The 17,525-nt window shown below is 44.9% G+C and overlaps 3 protein-coding genes across 8 annotated transcripts; 1 reads left to right on the top strand and 2 right to left on the bottom strand.

Moving 5' to 3' along the window:
- Window positions 1–570: 570 nt before the first annotated feature.
- LOC109507203 (solute carrier family 23 member 1-like) lies at window positions 571–7,081 on the bottom strand. 4 transcript variants are annotated; one of them, XM_019856459.1, is made up of 12 exons: window positions 6,393–6,705; window positions 3,903–4,055; window positions 3,650–3,807; window positions 3,278–3,437; window positions 3,030–3,211; window positions 2,791–2,911; window positions 2,592–2,728; window positions 2,187–2,523; window positions 1,899–2,063; window positions 1,728–1,836; window positions 1,461–1,556; window positions 571–1,390 (listed from the first exon to the last, which is right to left on the bottom strand). In XM_019856459.1, the coding sequence occupies exons 1-12, from the start codon at window positions 6,510–6,512 to the stop codon at window positions 1,191–1,193; spliced, it is 1,938 nt and encodes a 645-aa protein (XP_019712018.1). In that variant the 5' UTR covers window positions 6,513–6,705; the 3' UTR covers window positions 571–1,190. The 4 variants fall into 4 exon arrangements, with proteins under 4 accessions (XP_019712018.1, XP_019712019.1, XP_019712020.1 ...); XM_019856460.1 differs by having other exon boundaries at window positions 2,187–2,440; window positions 2,572–2,728; window positions 6,393–6,690; XM_019856461.1 differs by lacking the exon at window positions 6,393–6,705 and adding an exon at window positions 6,284–6,374.
- Window positions 7,082–8,542: 1,461 nt separating this feature from the next.
- On the top strand, window positions 8,543–13,171 carry chgb (chromogranin B). Of its 3 annotated transcripts, XM_019856514.1 has the most exons (8): window positions 8,544–9,086; window positions 9,192–9,238; window positions 9,792–9,882; window positions 9,956–11,338; window positions 11,459–11,825; window positions 11,926–12,022; window positions 12,121–12,222; window positions 13,033–13,171. In XM_019856514.1, the coding sequence occupies exons 1-8, from the start codon at window positions 9,038–9,040 to the stop codon at window positions 13,108–13,110; spliced, it is 2,214 nt and encodes a 737-aa protein (XP_019712073.1). In that variant the 5' UTR covers window positions 8,544–9,037; the 3' UTR covers window positions 13,111–13,171. The 3 variants fall into 3 exon arrangements, with proteins under 3 accessions (XP_019712072.1, XP_019712073.1, XP_019712071.1); XM_019856513.1 differs by lacking the exon at window positions 13,033–13,171 and adding an exon at window positions 12,304–13,026 and having other exon boundaries at window positions 8,543–9,086; window positions 9,956–11,825; XM_019856512.1 differs by having other exon boundaries at window positions 8,545–9,086; window positions 9,956–11,825.
- A 116-nt stretch (window positions 13,172–13,287) lies between these two features.
- trmt6 (tRNA methyltransferase 6 non-catalytic subunit) lies at window positions 13,288–17,398 on the bottom strand. Its single transcript, XM_019856515.1, has 12 exons — window positions 17,129–17,398; window positions 16,778–16,911; window positions 16,505–16,614; window positions 16,215–16,306; window positions 16,052–16,135; window positions 15,844–15,968; window positions 15,414–15,590; window positions 15,120–15,256; window positions 14,966–15,051; window positions 14,497–14,599; window positions 14,010–14,096; window positions 13,288–13,928 (listed from the first exon to the last, which is right to left on the bottom strand). Exons 1-12 carry the CDS (start codon window positions 17,233–17,235, stop codon window positions 13,749–13,751), a joined length of 1,422 nt encoding a protein of 473 aa, XP_019712074.1. The 5' UTR covers window positions 17,236–17,398; the 3' UTR covers window positions 13,288–13,748.
- Between the last annotated feature and the right edge of the window lie 127 nt (window positions 17,399–17,525).

The following is a 17,525-nucleotide window of genomic DNA, read 5'->3' as shown; positions in this document are numbered from 1 at the left end:
CGAAGCGTAATGTCATTCATCTTATGATAATAATCTTTGTGCACTCGCATTTTCAGATGTTAATGCCGTGAGTTGTAGAAGGAGACTTTCCAGCTGCATAATCGTGCAGCATAAAAAAGAAAAAAGTGAGCTGAAGGACGCTCATCAATATGCCATTACACGGGTGTATACAGAAGCGAGTCAGGTGAATGTCAAGTTACATATATGTAAGAGAAATATGTGGCATGTTGATGCCTGACTGTGTTTGTACGCGGCGTGGTGTGGTGAATCTCAAAAGGATGCCAATTTGTCTTTTTTCTGTCACTCGCATTCTCCATCTCAGTTCTCACATTGAGTCTCATTTTCGTTAATGTTGGGAAGACAAACTTGCCGTTGGAAAGCTTTCAGGAGGACCTCATAGATCTCACTGATGGCTCGATAGCCGTGTGATGAAATGTAGATTTGGAAAGAAAAGGTTTGTCGGGTTTTTATGGTTTTAAGTCATTGTTACGATTTTGAGCATAGTGGAGGATCAAGAAGGTTCAACCTGGGTCGCTCGTGAATGTGTGTGCAACTGATTACTATCCAGGAATCTGTCCACATTATTTATTTCACACAGACTGTTCTCTCTCATGGAATCTTTATCAGGCAATATAATCAAAACTGAATGAATGCAGCGATAAAAACATTATTGCTGGCCGCATATTCTCTTGTCAGAAAAATAGACAGATGGGAAACAATTTATGCAAAAGTAGCACCAATAGCACAAAAGGACAAAAAAAAACAACAACAAAACAAAGATCCCCCAACATATACAAATGTCAAAGGTAAAAAAGTGGGACTTGTATCCATCATTATTGAACCTCAAGGATAGTTAGGAGGAGTCGAACCATTGTAGATACCAGCATAGAACGTAGCACGGTAACCATTTTTCTGCGAGTGATAAGGCGTAAAATTAAAGATATGTTCCAAAAAAACACTTGAGTGTACAAAAGCAGAACATTTGAGTGAACCATAGCTTTGGTTTAGCTTTTCCTAGACCAAAAAGGAGCAGGCATGGCTAAACTGTAGAGGTCAAGTCAAGTTACAGAAGCAGAACCTTTGAGGGGACTGCCACTCCCAATGACAAGTCACGGTATATCGACCTGTAATGTACATTATAGGCAAACCCGAAGATAAGAGTCCAAAAAGTAACGGATGCGGCCTGCCTTCTAGGGCATGCCTTTGTCTGACTTGCAGAGAGGCTTTTGCCCTCCCCCCGGGCAGAACGGAATTTTGTGAACCCAAGGCAGTGACGACAGACACCTTGTGATGCCAAAGGGGAGGTTGTAAATGTCGTCGGTTTCCAAGGTACCAGAGGCCTCCGGGTGGGTTTCGTCTGTGACGAAGAGTCCACGCTCGCTTTTGGTACCTGTATCACAGAAGAACTCTTTTGAAGACGCGCGAGTTGATAGCTGAAGCTAATTTAGCCTTAAACCTACCAGGGATGGTGTTGTCCAGGAAGAACCCCAGGAAGCCTCCGACAAACATCGGAGTGGTAAAAAGGATCTGCAACACTGCATCCACTTCACTTTGGCCTATGGAAAAATGCATCCAGACGTTGTCATAGGCTAACTAGGGCCAGTGCTTGATGTGCGCTAGGACTACTAATGAGTCCTTGGAAAACTGTCTCCCCACAAAACCCAACGCATTTGAAAACTCATGCCTTACGGTGTCGTTTCATGTCAGTAAAAAGATGCGATTCATACCCGTGACCAAGACATTTGGATTCTTGGTGATCCAGTTGGGAATGACGAGCCCAGAAAACAAGGAGAAACCGAACACAAAGATGTTCCTGGAGGAATTCATATCTGTTGACTAAAAAAAAAAAAGTAAGGTCATGACTACTGAATAAAAAAGAAATCGTCACTCCGGGTCACCTGTAGGTTAGAGATTCCCGTCGCAGCGATGACCCCAAACATGATCAGGAACATCCCTCCAATCACGGGGTTGGGGATGGTGGAGAAAATGGCTCCGATTTTACCCACGACCCCCATTACGATCATCACGACTCCGCTGAGCAGAATTACCATTCGACTTCCCACCTGCGCCACAGACACATCATCAGAAATCAGATATTTGTTCATTCATGTATTTCAGGGCACTGTAAAGCAGATACTTTGGCGCTAGCCTGAAAACGTAAAATGATGTCGCGCTCTCTTTCAAACCTTGGTGATGCCCAGGGCAGCCACGTTCTCGCTGAACGAGGTGGTGCCATTCCCGGTGCCAAAGGCCCCCGCCAACAAGCTGCCAATTCCTTCCACGCCGATTCCCCGGTTGATGGCGTGCTTGGGCGGAGGCGGCGCCCCTGAGAGCTTGGCGCACGCATGATAGTCGCCCACCGACTCTGCCATGGAGCACACGATTCCCGCCATCATGCCAATAATGCCCGCCAGGTTCACTGCCGGGGTGCCCCACTGGCCTGTGGAAAAAGGCGGTTCTGGATTAGGGGTTCTCCAACTGGGGTCAGAGGTCTGTGAGCCATAGCTCGGCTGTCCCTTGGACCTAAAAGTTCGAGATGAACCAAATCAATGTGTGGATCGGAATGCTTACCCGGATAAGGCAGGACAAACCAGGAAGCCTGAGTAACCACGTCCCCCTTCACATCAGTCCGGGCCTGGTGTCCGTATTGGTTCGGATCAGACGGCAGCACGTCGTAGATGGTGAGCAGGTGGCACACTAACCAGGAGACCGCAATGCCCAGCAGAATCTAATCAACAACAATTTTTTAGCATCGTACGCTAACTGTAGCGGAGTATTTTGAGGACCTACGGGCATCATCTGGAAAATGTAGAACTTTTTGGTGTGCAGCTTCTTGGCCTTGCTGTATGCGGGAATGGGCAGCTCGATGAGTCGCAAGTACTGGGAGAACAGGATGATCAAGACCGCGGTCCTGTGCATTTTAGAAAAAAACGTTACTACTGCTTTACTGCGGGCGTTTGCAAACCTTTTGGGTCCGGGGACTCCTCAACACACAGACAGACATTCCACTTCAAGTGTAGCAGACGCACATGGCTGAGATTCCCCAGTGGCTGCCAGCCCTGACTCCAGCCGCGTCGAACATGGACAGACCAATGAGCGAGATGGTGGGCGCGATGGTGAGAGGGCCGACAAAGCGCATCAGGAAGCCGACGAGGCCAGAGAACCCTACTACGATCTGCAGGAGGGAGGCCACCATGATGGAGCCTTGCAGCTGGGATGGGAGGATGGAACCTGAGAAATTATTCCATCAAATTTGACCATGTTTGAGCCGGCTTACTGTTGTCAGTCGGGTCCGCCACACTTCGATGAAAACAGGCGAGGACACGTTCACCAGGGTGGCATTTTTGGTCCAAGAGGGACACTGGAATTCGGGTATGGACAACATGGCCAATGCTGGGGTGAGTAAAGCGAACGTGCCCCCCTGCAGGATGGGAAGCCTAACAAGAACAGGAACCAATGGTGATACTTTTTGGTTACCAAAAAAAAAAAATTATATATATCACAATCACAATCTTGAAAGCATGCATTATCCAATATTTTCATTCTTAAAATAATGAATTAGCTTGAGCTTACATCACTGGGAAAATAACCACACTTCATTTTCCCAATGGTCCAAATGTTACACCCCTTGTGTTTAGCATGTTCGCACCTAATGCCAAAGGTGACCTGCAGAATGGTGCACAGCCCCGAAACAAAGAAGATTGTGTTGATCAGGTGACTCTGGGTCAAGCCGTCGTGCTGCAAACACAGGCTATCCGCCAAGATAAGCGGGATGGCGATGTTGCTGCCAAACGCTGTCAGGTAATGCTGTGGAGCAGAGAAGAAGCGCAGTAAATTGGACGGGGACATTGCAAAACTGCACTTTTTTTTTTTTTTTTTTTGGCGACACGTTTATAAATCACCTGAAAGGCCAGGAAGACTAACAAGTACCAGGGCGGGGTCTGGGTCACACTGTACACTGTCACACTGTTGTTACGGTCCACTTCACCACTGTTTTCACCGATGAAAGGCTTGAGGGGCTCTGCCGCCCTGGGCTGCACTTTGTCCTCATCCATCTAAATATATATGCAAACACACGAAAAGAGCACTCAGAAAAACAAACCATAAATCTCCTCCAAAGCTCAAACAGGTAGCACTTACAAGGTCCTTAAGCTTGACATTAAATGATTAATTTGATGAGCAGTTCAAAAGAAGTTTGTTAAGTTACTAAAAAGATGTTTGTTATTACAATGTGTTTGGGAGGTATATGAGCTAATTCGGCCTAGGATAATATTTGGAAATGTCTTGCCAATTGTTTGTGAAAGCTAATGCTTACCTCATATAGATTCACTGTTTGTTTTCTAGCTAAAATATACCGTCGTTTTCCTGGTAGGTTTTACCGAGTTACTATTACATGAGCAGTAAATTTGAGTCTTTATTTTGCCCTTTTTGTCAACGCATGTGTTTAACAGACATACCAAATGGATGGACACTACATATTTGCTTTATTGGCCCCTGAGCCTTAAGTTTGACACCACTGTTTGAGCTGTATATCGATTTTGGCCAACCACAAACCTGAATAATGTCATGTCTGGAAAATTTCAACAATTGCTTTTTCTTAAAGTATTTGAATATATTTTATGATAATAACAAAAGCGCGCCTCTCTGTGGATCAATACTCACAAACCATTGATGGTCTCAAAACGACCCTTTGCATCATAACACTTACAGGCTGCTGGCCCGTTAATGATTTTGATGTTTAATTTTTCATGTTGGGAGATTAGAGAGGCAATTGTTGTGAAAATATTTTTTATTGCGGTAGGAAAAATACCCCAATGACTGCTCACACAAAAACTTGTAATTTTCTTTGTTGTTTCAGCATGTGCCCGATGTGCCAATGAAATCTCAGGTGGGACAAAATATGGCCAAAAAGTTTTTATGGTCTCCCCAGGTGCTTCCAGTATACATACACAAAACTACCATATAGCTCTTACTTATAAATGTCACAACTAACAACTTAACTGGCTAAATAGCTAAAGCTCTAACCATCTCACCAAAAGCTAGAAAACAAATCGACAAACTTGATAATTAATTTACATTGCTAACTATTTAAGCAATAAACTAATTATACAATATATAAGCTGTATAACTAGTTAGCCTGCCTACAGCCAAATTCCCCAATTAGCTAGCTAAGCATATTAACAAAACTAACAAAAAGGTAAGTCAACAAACTATCTAGCTGTTCATGAGCGAGCAACCCTACAAAGCCCCATGGAAATGTTATCTCCTTTTTTTCCGTTTAATCATGCTAACCAACTAGTTAACGAACGACAAGCTAACAAAGTCACTTCGAATGCACTTAAACTACTATTTGCTACTCATTAACTAAAAGCTAACTATCAATGTAATAATTAACTAGCTGAATAAAGAAATAAGATTTGTCTTTCAAAACTTATTGTCAGAACAATAAAACTAAAAATTCAGCCACCTCCTTGGTCCCTATCTGGTTACATAATTGTTCTAAATAACAAGGTTAGCCATTGAAATAAAGGTCAACACATTTGTTGAGCATCAGCATCAAGAGTAGGCCAGGATTTGTTTGACACCTGTCACCTGAGGCCAGACACGATCGTAAATAACCGGATTGTATCTTGCTGACCTTTCACCCTCGTGAACAACATTTAAATGTCAGTTGCACATTGAACAAAAAGTTTACAAAATGGAGGAAAGAATAAAGGGCCACCAGCAGTCAATTAGCTTTTAATTGACACGAACGTGCGCACATAAAGGTGCCGTGATGTTATTTGATTTTATTCTTCTTGGTGCAGCAAGAAGACAAAATGAGATCCACCAAATGCTTATTAATTATTAATGCAAAAAGATTTTGACTCAATGGTACTTATGCTCCAATATTTTTTACCTCCCCAAAGAGCTCACGCAGATAGAGTACTGAACTTTTTTCCCTTTCTACCTCACTTATTGCTCATAAATATGAAAATTGGTCGACGAACTCCTTGTTCCTGCGGTGCAAATGCCTTCATGCAGACTTGCACACAAGCACACACACACGCACGCACGTCTTTCGTTAACTTCAGTTACACGCGCTTGAGTAATTGAGGAATTCACATAAAATCGTCCAATAGAAACTACATTTCCATTCAGTAGCTTTTTTTTTTAATCCTTGAATATAATTCTCCTGGGGAAAAAAAACAACTTTTCAACAGAACAATCAAAATTGATCCACTTTACAGACACCTTTCCTGTATTCTTCTCCAAGAAACAATTCTCAAAACTTCTTACTTACAGGTTCGGTTCTGGCCACGCGCGGCACACTCTTGTGGAAGCGAATTTGAGCAGTGTACACCAGACATACAACTCATATCGCATTTGAATCTGAATGCGACTTTACCAACCCAAATAAACTCCTGGCAGTGTGGAGAGCCTTCATCCCCTTGTGTAAGTGTTCCTGCGGCAGCAGCGGATGCAGAGGAAGGAGAAAAGGAAAATTGAGACACTTGAGCATTGCGGCTCATCGTGGTGGTGGATGTGTTTGTGGCTGGCAACTCTACAACTGTAGTTGCATTGCTGGTTTAATGAAATGATGTTTGTCAAGCGCACCATCGTTTGTCATTGCTGGCAGCTAATGATTGAAAGGACTGAATCCCTTCAAATGTTTGTTTTTCCAGGTCCAAGTTTCAGTCATCGCATTGGCATCACGTGGCTAGTGTAGGAAACAAAGAGCATGGGAATACTGTTAAAGACAGTTGAACCCTTGTTGTTGGAGACAAAAACCTGCTCAGAATAATATTGGCTTGCCCAAAAATGTTTAGAATGGCCGGCGTGGAAAACATACTTAGCTCTCAAAATTCTACGATTGCAATACAGTAACCCACTAGAGCATGTGAACGTTTTATGGGATTAGTCTGAGGCCCAAAAAAGGGCCTACTGACTTTTCAACACGAAGTTAAGTTGACTGAGATTGCTTGATTATGAACAGCCATATTCCGAGTAATAAAAGGGTGTGCGCACTTGTGCAACCACATTATCTTCTTGAGTTGTGCAGGTTATACATCACATCAATGGTGGAAAAAGATTAGAAACGATTTGTCTTCGTCGCAACGTTTTTATATATTATATACCTGCTTTTGGGCTGTTTGTCATGCTCACGGCACAAAATACAAGCATAAACAACAATAACAATAAAAAAATAAAATTTAAAAAAAACACCCTGCAGCAGCCAGGCTGTGGTAAATAACTATTACAGTGCCCGTCGTGTTTTATCTGTTGCCCGTGTACTTTATTACATTGAAGAAGAAAATGTGATTTAGCGTAATGCTTCTTGCTGCACTTTTTTTCCCCTCCTTTTCTTTAATATAAAAAAGGCCAGGGAGCATCATCACAGGGCGTCACATGTGAGCGCACACTGTTGATGAGAATGTGGCAGGCATGGATGATTGAATGCCGCTGGCTGCAGCCCCCCCCCCCTTCTTTATCCTCCTCCTCTTCATTCTGCTGAAGGCCGTCTCACGACTCACATGCACGATTCTTCTAACAAACATGGACATCAGCTGACCCCGACGGCTGCGATTTTAGCCCCCGTGGGATGTAGCATTGCTGTCTTTGGTGTCGGGACAAGACACCAAAGACAAAAAATGGATGTAGCATTGCTGTCTTTGGTGTCGGGACAAGACGAAATGTGAGTGTGGTCTACACGTAAGAGGTCGCTTTATGTAAAATGTGTTATGAGAGCGTTTCTATATATGTTTAAAGAGTCAACAACAAGGCAATCTAAAATAAGCGTGCAAAGGCAATGCCCATGTCCACATGCTGGATGTCACATCAGACTTTTTTCTCCCCTTGTTCTTCTTCTATAGTATCTGTTACGTGTATGCACTCACGGTCGACAACAAGGCACTCTAAAGCAGACACGCTCGCCTGAAGCCCCGCTCCGCATGCCAGACTGTTCCAGGCACCGGCATACTATCACGTCTTCTCTCCGTGACGTGCATGTACTCAATGCCGACAACGAGGCGCTCTAAGGCCGCCACACCAGCGGACGCACTCGTCAGGCTGGCCTTTGTCACACCTTGTGTCATTCATTTATAAAGTCAAACGCAGTGTCACAAAAGCTGAATAAAATTATAATAAAATACATGACTAAAACACATAAAAACTAGTCACCCTTGGATGATGTCCACTGGAGTGCTTGTCATCTCACCAGTGTGCATAATAGGGGGCTTGACCTCGCAGAACACATTTTTTTTCCACCTATAAAATGGACAGAATAAATAATAAAATTTACTTTTGCTTATTTATGATGATAGAGTGTACTTGTTCAATTAACTGAAACTGCATCGTTCTCCTGCAAGGTCAACTCACATGTGGTAGTCTCTTGTTGTGCTGCAGAACACAGAGTCGAGTATTTCTTTTGTGCTTTCATATTACCGCTATTGAGCCCACATGTCATGAAGTGTTTTGCTTACTTAAGAGGAAACAAAACCAAATATAATCCAAACAAAAACAGTTTTCTTTTCTCTCGGTCTCTGATTGCGTTATTACAGGCTAAAAGTGTCCTTAAAGATGCATAAAAACACATTAAAGTGAAGAACTACACAGTAAACTTAACAATGCATGCAATTATTTCAGTTTGAACGGTATCGCTTCTCGGAACGGAACTAAAAACGAAGGTCTGATAATGAAGTTTGCTGGGTGTGTGATTGCCAATAGTTGCCATGCCTTTGGGCGCCTCGCGGCATTAAGCCCCCACCCGCCGACAACTACCCTGCTCCTCTCAATAATGTTTAAACCATCACCTGTGTGATGGCTTATTTCGTCCACAGGAGAAGAAGAAAAACAAAAACAAAAAAAAGAAAGAAAACGAGTTGTTGCTGCTTCTCCCTGCAGGTCTAATGAGTCATGACATGAGCATCCCCTCCCACGCTCCTTCCCTCTCTCCCCTTCCTCCCCCACTCTGAGCGCCTTTATATTAGAGGTGCTGCTCTCCTTCCCGCAGAAGCATCCCTCCCGCCTTATCGGGAGGCACGCCGGATCTCACAAGATGACTCGGACTCCTCTCTTTCTGCTACTTGGGTTCGCTTTTCAGATAGGTGAGTTCAGCACCAAGGACAGTGACTCTGAGCACTTTTTTTTTACTGCACCTCTATTTTGTTGTTTTGTTTTTGTAAAGTCAGGCATATTTGTCTCTCGAGCAGGGAATCAAGCGCTTCCAGTGGGGAAGGATGGCCAAAGAGAAGATGTGGTAAGTCACTGTATTATGTTGCATTAACATGGATGTACCGTATACGACACGGTATATAGGGCATATAGTATGCAGTACTGTATCCTGCGTGCAATCACCAATGAACGCATGAGAATGCAACCACACACGCATACAATCATTACTGTGCAGGAAGGAACTCACACTGGGTGCAATTATCCATATATGAAGGGTTACTTATTTTACTCCATATACTACAGTCATGAATGTAAAATACTAAATATTGTGAAAGTGTGCCGTGCAGAAAGTTGAAGGGAAAAAACCTCAAATAAACAAAACTACTCACCCTTAGATGACAGTGAAGTACAACGCAGGGGCAGATTACTGTGTGTGGCCAGGAGGAGAGTCTCTTTGTCCAACAATTTTTTTCTAGAAAACCATATCATTGTAATGTCGGTTAAAAATGACAGAAAAAAGCACAAATTCTTCCATAAGGTTTTGTGGAATCTTGATAGCAAATGGATCCAAAAAAACTCCCTTGGCAGAGTGCTTAGCATACTGCATAAAATCAACACAAGGCTTATTTCTTAATCAGGTGACAAGATGTTTAGTGGAGGTTCTGTCCAAAGCACTCACCCACCCAGACGCCCAATTGGACCAAGAGTGCAAGGAGATCTTCCAAGCAGGTCTGTGCCATGTTCCAGTTAGTTCAGCAAAAAGAATGGCAAACAGTACATGATCCATTTTGTCCCTTTGCAGGAATTAAACATGCTCCGCTGGACAAGAAGAGCAAAGGGGCGACCAATGAAGAGCAGGCCAAAGATCACGCACAAGACATCCGTGAACTCCAGAGCTCAGTAGAGTCGAACCGGGAAAGCGCAAAGAGTGAACGCAATCAGGAATCCTGGAGTCTGGAGAAAAGATACCAGGGAGACGATAGCGCGGAGGAAGAGGAGAAACGGGAGAAGAGAAGCAGCTGGAGGCCAGGAAGGTTCCACCAGAAAAAGCCCAAACGCGACAAGGAACCTGTGGGAGGAGAGTCCAAAGAGGAGGAGCGCGATGAAGAACGCAGTCAGGAGTCCTGGGATTTGGATCGAAGGAGCGACGATGACCAAGAGGAGCAAGACAAGCTCATTTGGAAGCCCTCAGATCAATACCACCCCAAAAAGAAGTTCCACAAGCGTGGAGATGAGGACTACGAACGCAGCCAGGAGTCGTGGGGGCTTGATGACGAGAAGGACAAGAGGGAATGGAGGCCTGGGAGTTACCACCACAGGGGACACAAGAGAGATGAAGAATTATCAGAGGAACCAGATGAGGAACGCAGTCAGGAATCCTGGGATTTTGACACTAAAAGGGATAAGAAGGACTGGAGGCCTGGGAGATATCACCAAAGGAGACACAAACGTGATGAGGAACTGTCAGAGGAACCAGATGAGGAACGCAGCCAGGAGTCATGGGGGCTCGATGACGTGAGGGACAAGAGGGAATGGAGGGTTGGGCGATACCACCAGAGGAGACACAAGAGGGATGAGGAGATCTCAGAGGATCTGGATGGGGAACGAAGCCAAGAATCTTGGGATTTTGCCACCGATGTATACAAGAGAGACTGGAGGCCCGGGAGATATCACCAGAGGAGACACAAGCGCGACGAAGAACTCTCAGAGGTACCAGATGAGGAACCCAGTCAGGAATCCTGGGATTTTGACAGTGGGAGGGCTAAGAAGGACTGGAGACCTGGGAGATACCACCAAAGGAGACACAAGCGTGATGAGGAACTGTCAGAGGAACCCAGAGAGGAACCAGATGATGAGCGCAGCCAGGAGTCTTGGGATTTGGAGAATGACAGATACAAGCGGGACTGGAGGCCTGGGAGATACCACCAGAGGAGACACAAGCGAGACAAAGAGCTCTCAGAGGATCCGGATGAGGAACGTAGCCAGGAATACTGGGATTTCGACAGTGACAGATACAAGAGGGACTGGAGACCCGGGAGATACCACCAGAGGAGACACAAGCGAGATGAGGAACTGTCAGAGGATCCGGAGGAGGAACGCAGCCAGGAATCTTGGGATTTTGACACCGACAGATACAAGAGAGACTGGAGACCAGGTCGATACCATCAGAGGAGACACAAGCGAGATGAGGAACTGTCAGAGAATCCGGATGAGGAACGTAGCCAGGAATATTGGGATTTTGACACCGACAGATTCAAGAGGGACTGGAGACCCGGGAGATACCACCAGAGGAGACACAAGCGAGATGAGGAACTCCCACAGGAAGCACGAGAGGAACCTGATGAGGAACGTAGCCAGGAATCCTGGGACTTCAACGGGGAGAAGAAGTTCTGGAGGCCTTGGAGATACTACAAGAAGCAGCCAAAGCGTGATGAAGAACCCTCAAAGGAAAAGTGGGAGAACCCAGATGGAGAACGCAGTCAGGAGTACTGGAGCTTCGACAAGAGACATAACGAAGATGATGACAAAAACTCTGAAAAGCACATTTGGAAGCCGTCGCATCAGTACAACCACAAAAACAAATATCACAAGCATGGAGGGGAAGAGGTGTCTGAAGATGAAGATCTGAGTGACGATTCAGAAAATCCAGAGGATAGGAGCGAAACCCTGGGGTATTTAATTCTTCTGACAGATTACAGGCCAAGTCCTCAGAAAGTGTAGAGATGACTTCCTGGTTTTACTCGGGGTTAAATTGAGTGGTTGTTTTTGCAGATATCTGGCTGAGAAAAGAAACCCGTGGGTCTACAGAGGCTACTACCATCCCGCCTGGTTCAAAAGGAATCGAGAAGAGCATGCTGCCCCGAACCAGGTAGATCAGATGTTCACGATCAAGCATCAGAGCAGTTCAATTCCAAATGTCGAGCATCTAGACTTTTGAACGCGATTCTGACTTTTGAATGAATGCAGATGGATGAGGCGGCCAAGCTGCTGAGTCACAAAATCGACCAGCTCGCCGACCAAGAGGCATCACAAGGCGCCACGCATCCGAGGGCACTCACGCCGCACGAGGTTCGTCAGGCTACATTTTTCTAAAAATCATGTCTTCCCTCAATCAGACAACTGGATAACATCTGACGTGATCTGTTAAAGGTTCTTCGCAGCCTTGTCCCAGCATCGCAGAACACCCTGTCATGATATAAAACAGCGAGAGGGCAAATTATTTTAGAACATGTATGTTAGTTAGGCTGACTTCAGCCCTCAATTCCGTGTCTGTGTCGTTCCCGTGTCGTCTTTTTGAATCATCTGTGGTCAGACTGACAATAAAAGCCTTTGAGGAGGTTTGCCCAGGGTGTTCAAGCACCATTCTATGGTAGAAAATCAGCAGAAGATAACGTGATGTTCTGTGGGTAAACTATTTTCCATCTCGTGCTCGCTGACCCACTAAAGCCGCGGAGCACATCCAGTCGCTCCTTCACAAACACGCTTTAGGTCGGGGGGAGAAAGGGCAACTCATTATGGAAATGTACATTCCACACACAGACATGCCGGGCACTTGCCGAATGAGTGCACATCAACAACTTGGCCTAGAAGTACTGACAATGCTAATATTTCCCCAGCAGAACTTTGGCACGGCTCCGCTGCTTGCATCTTTTATTTATTTTTCCCCCAACAATTTTTTTTTTTCCTTCAATGGTTGACAGCAGTTTTTTACGAGCCAAGCTTGATGCACCGTCACGACCTCCCAGGGCCATCACGTCTCCATTAGAAAGACACGCGGTGGCTCCTGTGCATCCTGTGGGGCTAAACGATTAAAACCAGAGGAAATGGCTTGTGCGACCATATGGCCAACTGTACATCTTTTTTTTTTTTTTTTCGCAGGAGAAAGCACTGGAAAACCTGGCGGCAATGGATGAGGAGATGAAAAAAATTGCTGCCAAGTTGCATGATAAGGAATGAGCTACGCTTTTAAGGTTTACATGGAAAATAAAAACGCCGTTCGTTTCGTCCGCAAAGTTTAAGTGTATAAAAAAACTAAAATTCCAACTATGGAGCCGTGCTTAAAAAAAAAGAATCAACGACCTTATTGCTGTATTTGTGCTATTTTGATGTGACATCCTAAACGCGTGCATGGGAATGTTTTTTGATGTTTATATATAGAAAGTGTCCAATATTGACTGATGTCATTGTCTTTTCAAGTGTTTGTGTTCAATAAAAGGGTTATTCTGGGAACAAACACTTTTTTTTTATCCTGTGCCGTCATGTCACGACCCATTTACTCACAAAAATTATTAATTATAATAATAATTTTTGTTTTTTTGGTGTGTGGGTGTTTTTAAGATGACCTGCTAACGTCTTTGTTTGGATCAATTAAAAAGTAAATTCCGCATCGGAAAAAGTTTTAATTTTGTGAAGATTCAGTCATGAGACTACAAAAAATAAAACTTGCAGGGTAAAAAAAAAAAATTGTGGCTAAGTGACAAATCTAGGGTGCATCTCTTTCGAGGCCTTTCCTTGCTTAACTGCCTTGAAGAGTTTGAAATGCACCGAAACAGACATTCCCGCCAGTTCTGTTGCCGATGGTGTTTTTAAGCCCTTCAGCTTTCTGTCACTTTTTGTTTTTTTGCCGCTGGCTCTTCTGTCACTTTTTGTTTTTTTGGCGCTGGCTCCTCTGAGTTAGCCTGGCGCGAATGGTCTGTCTCCACGGTGATACCCGAGAGGAGGTAACCGCCACCGCCGCTCATCAACAGCATGGGATGCGTTCTGTTAGGCAACACCTAAGGGGACAAAACACAAGTCAGGACACATTAAGTAGACGACGAGGACCTGAGGGTAACACTCGGTGGGCAGGATGTAACCTGATAATGCCGCAGCCATGTGTCGGTGAGGCGCAGGTTGACCGTGCCGCCTTGCTCCTTCAGTTTGGTGAAGCACTCGACTAGCGGCTGCAGAGAAGACGGTAACATGGATGCAGTGATGCAAGCTGACAAAGTTCGCGTCATTTCTTTCACATACTGACAAAGTGGTCAACAAGACGCATTAACCCACACTACTTTATTTCACTCGGATGAGAGGATTTGAACAAAAAGAGCTTTCGCCCTGAGCTTCAGAAGCCACACATCCTGTTCTGCTTATTTTCTGTTCTTAACGACAAAACATTTTAATGCTGAATTGCTGAGACACTTGCTCCCATTTAATTTCCTTGAGGGATAAAGACGCATTTTCTTCGTGTATTTTCCTTTGGTGGGAAGCTCATTTCTCACAGGGCCCCTGCAGTAATAAAACCCGTCTTAAATAATAACCCTTGTTCGGCGGAATCGTTTGCGAAACTCGCACTGAGCTCACCTCCTTATACTGCGAGTAGACCACAAAGGGCCTGGAGGGTGACAAGAACCTGAGCAGGCACATCAGGACGGGACATGGGTGGAAGCGAGAGGCGATGACCAATCTGCAAGGACCGCAAAACAAGATGAGCCAAGCAAACAATCATTTACGCCGTCAATACATTATTGGAAATGTTGTCACTTCGCCTAATTTGAGAAACTTGTGATTTAGGACACAGGGGGAGCAGCGTAATGGCGTTTACGATATAGCCGCTATTATGAAGGAGAATCCATAAATGAACACCCTTGTGACGTTTCATCAATAATAAGGAGGCTGTGGGGCTTGAATTGCGCTCCACCAACTGGCAAAGTTAGAAAGGTCATAACACTGTTCTGATCTAGCTTTGTCCACACCATCCCACGGGACATTCCATTTTACCTTTCTGAAAATCCATTTCAATCATAATGTATCCTTGAAAAGTCACACGAACCCGTCTGCGTTCATGCCCTCTAACTGGGCCGCTGCCGCTGCGAGCTTCTTGCGCCTCTCCTCTTGCTTCGCGCGCTTGAGTTGAGCCTAAAACATTTCAAACACCATGATGACCATCCAGCACCCCGTCAATCATACCCGATCTTGTGCCATACCTTCGCATCTTTGCTTCGTTGGCGATCGTCGTCTGTGCCTGGTTCCCCGCTGGCGTTCGTCTCTACGTTCTCGGAGTCATCCGGGGTGTCCTCCATCTTGGGCTGCGCCTCAGCAGCCACGTCGGGGTGAGGTGCCTCTGAGAAGCCGTGAATCCACAGCATATTACACTTGTGAATGGAGAGAGCTTCCGCAATACTAGCACATGTCTGTATTTGCGGAAATTGTTGTGGATCTTCCTTTAAGACAGACTAAAAGTGGGATATGGCTTCAACAAAATCTAGGGGAACGTGTACCTTCACCAGTATCGGGGTCCTTCGGGCTTGTGTCCAACGTGCCTGCTAGCAAAGCATTCACGTGACAGATGGGAAAGTCATGCAGCGTGTCGTGGAAGTGAGCGGGAAAGCCAAAATTCTCCACTCCTGCCCGGACCGGCCCGCCCCCCGGGTACATTTGGATCACGGATCCATAGCCTGGACGGGAGGAACAGGAGATCAAAAGAGCGAGTTAGAAAATGAGAAAGCACTTATTGTACATTAAGGGGGAAAAAAAATGCAATTTCTGTAAAGAATTTTAGAGGCATAATACTTCAATGCTTTCAAGTTACCTGTTTTTCCAGCTGATGCCCTTCATACAACCGGATTAATATTTATTGTGTTGGTTGTGGCGTGCTTTGAAATGTTACTGAATGTTAAGTATGTGCCTCGGGATGAACAACAAACTCACCTCCCATTCTTTCCATGACGGCCCCCAGCACGAGGCCAGCGCACGTTTCAAACACCAACACTTTGCTGCCGGCGTGGACGTTGGCCAAGGTCAGCATCTGTGCCAATGTGTCATATCGCAAGTGACTGTACCACACACACGCACACGCATGTTATTCAAACCATTGTGCGTTTCTGCTGGACGGAGGCAAAAAATATATGTATATTACCAGATCTTTCCTGGCTCTCGTCCGTGGTACATAAGCGCCATGATGCGGCAAGTCGGTTTAAGTATGGTCACCGTGTTCTCATATCTGAAAAAAATATGAGATACCGCTCACATACATACAATGATTTTATTATTTTTAAATAAGTGCTGTGGCTCTGGCTCACTTCTTTTTTTTCTTCTTAATATACTTGTCCTGGGCGTATTCTGTCTTATCCCTGAAGGTGGAGCTGTTGTCTATGAGCTTCTGGATGATTTCCTGCAGCATAAACAAAACAACATATTGAAAGAGACTCTCAACCTGCTTGCTTCACTTTTATTACTGCTCAACAAAGCCAAACGGTCTCAAAAACAATGAGCCCATAAAACATGGACAAGGTGGATAAGGACTGGTGATAGACGTCCGCGATCTTCCCCACAGTGTCATGGTGCACGTCATGGGGGTTTCCATCATTACCTGACCCTTAAGGCCTTGCTCTTTGAGTGTCTCAATGTCATCCCGGGTCAGCTTCTGCGACTTGCCGTCGTCCATGATGTTTCGATTGTCCGTGCCCACCTCCTTCGTGTCTGTAGGAGAAAGTATAGCAGTGAAGCAGCGTGTGGCTCAGTGCGCAAGTTTTGCATTTTGTGCTCTCCAAGCTCTCCTTCTTCAGACAATTCTCGGCATTGCCAATGTCTACTTCACAATTTATGTCCTTTCCCGCACTGAAAAACAACAAAAAATACTTACCAGATGCAGCACTTGCCTCATCTTTTGGTTTCACAGGCTGCAGCTGTCCTCCAGATACAATTTCAAAAGTGGTGCTGTACAGGTCCCCCACGGCGTTGTCCAGGAAGAACCACTGCTTCTCAAACACCACCTTCCTGTTATCACAATAGAAGAAATAACGTTTTTTCACAACTTATGTCAGTCAAATGAGTTCCTTGTTAACGTAGACATGAGGTTACGCATTGGAAACCCCCAGATTGATAAACCACCACTAAAGTCCAGTTTGCCTTCGCACACAAGCTCGAAAATAACACTTGTTGCGTGATCTTGACACATGATCAAAACGGCACGAATTAAACGTTTCAGACTAACTTTTTCGACTGTATTTGCACAGCTTTGTAGATCTCGCCCCGCTTCAGCATAACGTAGTCTCCCTCGTTGATCTTATACGGAGAGTCGTCGTCTCCACCGTCCGCCATGATCGGTAAAATAGACAAATGACCGTTCAATATCGAGAACAGTTCGATCAACAACAGTCACGGTGGTTTATGAAATTATCGTTAAACTCGCGTTGCACGTGTTGTCTTCCACTTTCCGTCTCAGGGTGACGGGCAGACAACAGAATGGAGCTACTTCCGCGTTTTCATCATTGTTGGCGGTGATTGGCCCGAACCGACTCTAGCCAGCCAATAGCGTGCGATATTTTGTATGGCAGATGCCGATTTCAGAATCATCGATTTAAAATTAGTATTTCCAAAAATAATTACTG

Source organism: Hippocampus comes, unplaced genomic scaffold (genome assembly GCF_001891065.2).
Source record: "Hippocampus comes isolate QL1 unplaced genomic scaffold, H_comes_QL1_v1.1 scaffold526, whole genome shotgun sequence".
In the NCBI taxonomy this organism is placed as follows: domain Eukaryota; kingdom Metazoa; phylum Chordata; class Actinopteri; order Syngnathiformes; family Syngnathidae; genus Hippocampus; species Hippocampus comes.
This window is presented reverse-complemented; position numbering and strand designations above follow the sequence as displayed.